General features: G+C 27.6%; 1 protein-coding gene across 1 annotated transcript in view; it reads right to left on the bottom strand.

The window, feature by feature from the left end:
* Positions 1-7,219, bottom strand: part of LOC107449123 (uncharacterized) — a 12,088-nt gene extending 4,869 nt beyond the window's left edge. The window contains exons 1-4 of the mRNA XM_021147973.4: positions 7,062-7,219; positions 4,899-5,026; positions 4,715-4,747; positions 1,853-1,894 (exon numbers count right to left, since the gene is read on the bottom strand). Of these exons, the coding sequence (XP_021003632.3) occupies positions 1,853-1,894; positions 4,715-4,747; positions 4,899-5,026; positions 7,062-7,170 (312 nt within the window). The 5' untranslated portion in view covers positions 7,171-7,219. The remainder of the gene's footprint in view (positions 1-1,852; positions 1,895-4,714; positions 4,748-4,898; positions 5,027-7,061) is intronic.
* Positions 7,220-7,457: the final 238 nt, after the last annotated feature.

Raw genomic sequence — 7,457 nt, forward strand, 5'->3', positions numbered from 1 at the left:
CAATCTTTCTGCGAAAACATTTTTAAATCATTCATGAAAAATTTTCTGTCCTTGTAAGTTGATCTGATTTTGCTACTCGCTTTATAGTCCCTTTTAAATGTTTTTTATTTTATTTTATTTTCTGTTTTTCATGCTATTTTTACTTTTTGTGATCTATTTTATTTGTTGTTATTTTTATAAAAAATTTTTTTGAGTGCTCCTCACACTATTGTATTAATATATTTTGCTTTGGCTTTATTAATACAATATCAGAAAGCACTCTGTTTTGTGGATATAATCGTGTGGGCTGACGAAAAGATTATATCTTTTTTTTTTCCCGGTTTTATTTTTCCGGTTTTTTAAATAAAATTTCATCCTTTTCTTTTTTTTTTTTAAATATATATTTCATAAACTGTTGTTTGTTATTTTCTACTTATTATTCCCCCTGCCCTTTTTTTATATGTCTATAATTTTTCTTTGTTTTATTCTTCATTTTGAACTTATCTAATGAGTTCTGCTTACTTGCAGCTTAAGCGCAATAAATGAAACTTATTGTTTTTCTTAACTTTCTTCGTGTTTTCTTGTATTTACTTATTTATTAAATATATATTTCATAAACTGTTGTTTGTTATTTTCTACTTATTATTCCCCCTGCCCTTTTTTTATATGTCTATAATTTTTCTTTGTTTTATTCTTCATTTTGAACTTATCTAATGAATTCTGCTTACTTGCAGCTTAAGCGCAATAAATGAAACTTATTGTTTTTCTTAACTTTCTTCGTGTTTTCTTGTATTTACTTATTTATTAAATATATATATATATATATATATATATATATATATATATATATATATATATATATATATATATATATATATATATATATATATATATATTTATATATATATATATTGTTACATTAAGAAATCAGTTTAAAAAATCTGCTTTAAAAATTCATTGCATTCCTTTACAAATTATACTCAGTAAAATTACATAAATTTGAAAAAGAAATTGTTATTAAGAAAACTATTTTCCGAATTTTAATGTTAACTTCTTTTAGATGTATTAACAAAATAAATATTCTAATTAAATAGAAAAATGTGTGGCTTGTGATCGTTTCCTATACATTATGAACGCGCCAGTTTCGCCTGTTAATCTTATTTAAAAGTTACGCGTGTTACGTATTACTAGTAAAATAATTGCTTGAATTAAACAAAAAAATCTTTAGTTTTGAAAATATTCGGTATTATAAATTTATTTTGAAAGTCTCAGATATTACAAATCACAAAATAGATTATCAACCGTATTTAAAACTTGAACCTTTTCAGTAGAGCAAGTAAAACAATTGCTCAGATTAGATAAAAAAATTTGTAGTTCGTCAATGCTTCCGAACTCGACGCTTTTATGAAGATATTGTATTTTGAACGTATTAAAATTTACGCATCAGAAAATAAACTATTAATCTTATTTAAAATTGCGGACCTGCTCAGTATTGCTAGTAAATAATTACTCAAGTATATTTTAGATCAATCAATCTACTTTAAAACTTAAAAAACTTTTTTGAGAGGCTTTTATTCATCTCGATTATAATCGTTCAACACATGTAATAAAGTTTCAAGCATACTTATAGGGGGTATAATGTCTAAAACTATTAAAAAGAATTCTGGGTAACAATAGCATGAACAAACGAAACAAAGCACATAACGAGATATATGCAAAGTTTTAATTTCTGTTTAATTTACTAATAAATGTAGTTGCATGCTCTTGAAAAGTTGTGATGTGAGAAATGTATAGGGTGTAAATGCTTAAGTATGGTATAATGTTTAACTAAAAATGTTTTCACTAATCCAATATAGTCAAGAAAATATATTACCTGTTTGACTACGTAGAACGGATCAATGGAGAAATTGAAATTCTGAAAAAAAAAATTGTTTTGTGTAATTTATTATTTTATTGTACGCTAATGGAAACTTCTTCTAATGAACAGCGTGACCAGTAAATGTATTTAATGGGTAGACTATATTTGAGGGTGCCCCTTGATTTTCGCCAAGTTGTGATCGCGGTTGATCGCCAAGCTATGTTGAAACCCAATCGTGAATCTGATTGGTATAGATTTTAGCGCTATTTTTAGATGTTCAACAGTATATGTAATTTCCAGAGGTCCATTGGTTCTACGTGGGATACTGGCTTTTAAGGTTACTTTTGATTCTGGTCATTAAGATCGCAAGTGTGTGGGCCGTCGCAAAAGAGGATTTTAGAACAAAATGGCAATGCCAGTCCGGTACAGACGCAATTTTCGATTCGTATTTCACCGAATTTATGTGGCGATGGAGGCACACACATCCTATTCGTGATAAATTTAGACAGTATCTGACAGCTATTAGAGAATTTTGCGTATCTAAATCTGAAAATATTTAATCATAATGAAGAAGTGAGTTGTTTTTTTTTTCTTTCTGTGCTTACTCCATTAATTTTTGTTTCGAAGCAAAATGCATTTTATTAGGTTTATTAATTTTGCTTATATTAGGTTCATCACAATTTTATAAAGTTTTGGCCGATGTTTTGTTGAAATTTTCCAATGTTTTATTGAAATATCATTATGTTTTGGCCGTCATTACCGTTTCCACGGTGTTCCGCACAAACGGGAATGACGCCAAACATAAGTCGCCAAGGGGCACCCTCACGTATATTTTTACCATTTTCTCTCGTTTTTTAATCAGTATGACACTCTTACGTCACTTCACAACTACCCTGATTTATTTCAGTCAGTCTATAATTAACCAAGAGAAGTGGCAAATAGCCTTAGAGTAGACTGATTGAAGTCTTAATAAATCTAGTCTCAGTAAATTCTCGTACACTTTTTAATTAGCATAAAGTAATTGAATGTTGATTGCAATCAGCCTAAGTGATATCAGACAAATTAGAAAATATTGGAGACTTTTCTAATCAGCCTGGTGCATTTCGAAATTCCGCTGGCATTTTCATAGAGGAGATTTTTTTTTTCCAACTAGCTTAAGATTCATACATTGATAACGGGGTTTTGCATCGAATGCAAAATATTTGTAAGAAAGATTACGTGTTATAAAAAGTCAAGTTTTTGTAAATAAAAATTTTAAAAATAAATTCCTTAATGGTTTTTTTAATTTCATTCGGAATAAAAATATCCTCACTTTGGAGTTGCACTAAAGTTATAATAAGTTACTTTTCCTCTTTTTTACTCTAAGATATTTCTAAAGCTGTTATTTGCATTATTTGAAGATTAAAAAAATTACATGCTTTCGCTTCTCTGTTCTTAATTAATTACTACTAATAATAATTTTACTCTATTTTATAAACGGTCAATCAAATTCTGAATTTACGACTATCAATGTTCAACTTCGTGCCTAGTGCGAATAATTTTTTACCCAATGAAGAAGACGAGGACACTCTTGGATCTAGCATTAGTATAAACTAGCCTCCATGAAGGACCTTTTAAAGGAACTAGAATTTTTTGCGTTACTTGGAGAGGAAAACCATGAAAGCACACTGAGGATATTTTTACGCCAGCACTGTGGTCAGTACGAACCAAGAACATAACTCGTACCAGCAAACCACTGTTGGAATTCGAACCTGGGGAATTATTGGGAATTGAACTCTCTATCCCCATAGCCGCCACTTCTCAAACTAATAATAATTATAGTAATAGGTAATATTTAACTGTTCTAATAATCATTTTAATCGTCCATTGAAAGTTTGTTTTTACTTTATTTTTAAAAGGATTCTAAAAAGCACATTTTAAGGGACGGTTATGACATAACTTTATAAAAATGACTGCCATTAACTACATTAATTAGTATCAATTAACCACACTGCACAAAATGGATATTCGATTAACACGAAACTTTCTTCTTTGTTGACGAAACTGATTCCTGGTATATGCTACGAGCGAAATTTTGTCAAAATGACGCAAAATAACTATCGGATTTTCTTCGAGGAAACAAATTTCATCAAAATCAAAGAAATATTTCACCATTTTGTTTCAGAAAAAAGTGCCTAAAGTATCCAACTTTTAATATTTACTTTATTGTGGGCATTATATAGATGGAACATGACAGTTAGTTAAATTACACTCATGCCCGAAAAGAAATTCGAACTCTGGATCTTCTTGGTAGAAGGTAAGCTTTCTGACCACCATACAAACCGGTCAGCGCAATTCTTCAGTTTATTTTCGATAGTCTTTATTATAGTTTCGTCTTTCTAGTTAACAATCTCCCACAATGCACTACAAAGAGGTTTCGAATTATAGTAACATTTTCGTCATACCTTTGAGAGTTCGCGTTTCATCACAAATCACGTGATTTCGTGACGAAATAATTCTCAAAATGAACGAAATCCTGCTGAAGAATTGCTGAATCGTCAGAAGTGAGAGTCTTGTTTCTGAGAATACATTAGTTAAATCTTTACTTAAGCTGTTAAATTAGCAAAATTATTTTTCTATTTGAAACATTACATTTTGATGTATGTCTTCTAACTGAGTTCAATGTTTACCTTTTAATTACGTAGTTGGTTACGAAATAAGAATGAAAAAAGTTTGAATGCACAGATTTGCAATTTCCATATTTACTTTTTTGTTTGCATGAAAAATGAAAGAAAGTAAAAAGTTAAAGAACTCTTTTAATGAAAAAAAGCTGAGAACAAAAAATATGTAAAATATCATATAAACGACTAATATAAAATAAATAAATATGAAACTTACGCATTTCAAGTGATCTACTTCTTGATCGAAGCACTGTAAAACAAATATTTGAGTCAATTATTTAAAAATTTATCATGATATTAAAAAAAAATTGAGCCAATAATTTAAGAGCAAAAATATTAATGAAAAGTTTCCTGAACAAAAATTAAAATAATAATAATGATAATAGTTTAGCACTACTTACATCTAAAAGATCAATAATTAGATGTATTGGTGTACCAAGAAAAGTGACGAGTCGACTTATGAGTCCTTCATCCATCTGATCGAAAGCTCTCCGAGCTCGAGATCTTGTCTCTGGTACAGAATTTGAATCTAGAATTGGTTCCATCAATTAGTTAAGTACTTTATCTCTTTCATAAGCGTTACCAGGATATATAAAATTCAAAATTAAATAAAAGTTTCTTAGGCATTTATGGATGCCAATAACTGACCTGACCGATAAAGTTACTGACCCATTAAAAATTTTAATATTAAATATTTCAAATGAGTAACCGGTATTAAATAGAATATTGCAATTGTTTGAATAGCTTTATTTAAACAATTTTAAAATTTTCATAATTTACTTAAAAAATTTATTTTTACTTAGAACTTCTACTTAGATTTTTTTTCTTAAAGCATTTATTTAAAATTATGTAGTTTAAAAAGAGTAAGTGCTATAAAAAATTTTCAAAAAATTATTAAAGAACATTCTTAATTATTTCCAATTATTACACAAAAAATTATAATTTTTATTTTTTAGAGTTTCTTGCATTGTGCATGGTGTTAAGGTGTATTTCTCCAGATTTCAGACATTAAAGAAAATCCACAAAATTCAAATAATAATATATTAATGAGCTTAACATTTTCTGCGAAGTTACTCGAATCAATTTTCTTATTTTCTTTATAAGTTTTCGTTACAATAAAAAATACGGGCCAATGATAGTAAGGCCATTTGTGTTTTTACATAGACATCGTTTTGAGAAAGCATACAAATAGAAAGAAAAATAAAACCATCTTTTTAAGTGATAAAATTGTACCAAATGTTGACAGATACAATAATAGATATCATATGCATCAATTACATTATTTTCCTGAACTTACTTCCGGAGACTTACCAGGATATTAATGGGTGCTTTTTTAAAAAAAATCAGCACATGAAAATCTCCATTTTTTAAAACTTTTTATTTTGCTTTTGAATATGCATTCGAATCCACATCAAATTATTTCTATGAGGCTTCCCTCAAAATTATTGCCTTTTTTATGAATTTTTAACACATAAGTATCTCTATTCATAGAAACCCTTTATTTTGCTCGTGAATACGCACAAATTCATCACGTAAAATTTTAATTCATTGTTCTGTTGTTAATTGGAACTGAGATAACATTGAAGATACAAATTCAACTAATTATTTTTTCTAAATTATATGGAATTTGGAACCAAATTGAACTGTTGCTGCCAAGGTTAAATTTCAAAAATTTTAGCTCGTTTTTAATATTAACCAAATGCCGGGCATGGTACAGCTAGTTTTGCCTCTTTTGCATTGAATTAATAAATAACATTATTCCTGACTGTTCTATATAATGAATTGGTAGGTTTACGGTTTGATTAGAGTATTAGCACATAATTTATTCTTGTTAGATAATAATAAAATAAGATTAAGAAATAATACTATGCGATTGACTTTTTCATTACTGCGTACTTCAGACTAAAATGATTAAAATAAAAGTTTTCACGTTTCTTAAAATTAATATCAGTTTTAATTATTTTTTTATGAAAAAAAGAAAGAATATTTTAAATCAATTCAAAGACGCATGATGAAATTACCTGATAAAAAGAAAATATAGAAAAATATAATTCAATACATATGAAAAAATTACATCATGGAAAGGAAATAGAAAGATTTTTGCTAAATCTATTCCAATACACATGAGAAAATTACCTAATATAAAGAAAATAGAAATAATTCATTAAAATAAATTTCAATACAAGTGAAAAAAATCTCCCGCTAAAGGGAAAATAGAAAAAAAATCAATTCCAATACACAAGATAAAATTATCAAATAAAAAGAAAATATAAATAAATTTTTAAATCAATTGAAATACGCATGATAAAGGTATGTAATAAAAAGGAAATGCAAAGATCATTTTCATACAATTCCAATACGAATGATAAAATTATCTAATAAAAGAAAATAAAAAAGATTTTTTTTTAAATCAATTCCAATACGCATGTAAAATTACTTAGTAAAAAAAGGAAAATAAGGAGAATTCTTTTTAAATCAATTCCAATACGAATTACGAAAATATTTAACAAAAAGAAAATAGAAAGAATTTTTTAAATCAATTTTAATACACCTAATTAAATTACCCGATAAAAAGAAAATAGCACTTAGAATAAGAATATAGAAGATAATTATGCGAGAAGCAGCCATTTTCTTTAGAATCTCCTTAAGGTATTCTGAAAATAATAATGACATGCGATCTTTTCTTCTGTATATAAATCCGCGAAAGATTTCGTGGTGATGATATTATTTTAATACCGACTATTCGTGACTTGATTAAGTATTAAATGATGAAAACATGTTTTCAGTTGAAGTACGAAGTAGGAATTTGTGTGCGAATGACTGTTATCACATTTTTGAGACACAGGTGGAAAAAAAGTTTAACAATTATTCTTAAAATCGTGAAAAGGAATTTTCAGTTCCAAAATACTATCCAGACTGAAATTTTTGCTCACCATTATTTTCATGTCAGCCAAAAATCT

The sequence above is a fragment of the Parasteatoda tepidariorum genome, chromosome 8 (genome assembly GCF_982258835.1).
Source record: "Parasteatoda tepidariorum strain Cologne lab strain chromosome 8, Ptep-v5.0, whole genome shotgun sequence".
Classification (NCBI taxonomy): Eukaryota; Metazoa; Arthropoda; class Arachnida; order Araneae; family Theridiidae; genus Parasteatoda; species Parasteatoda tepidariorum.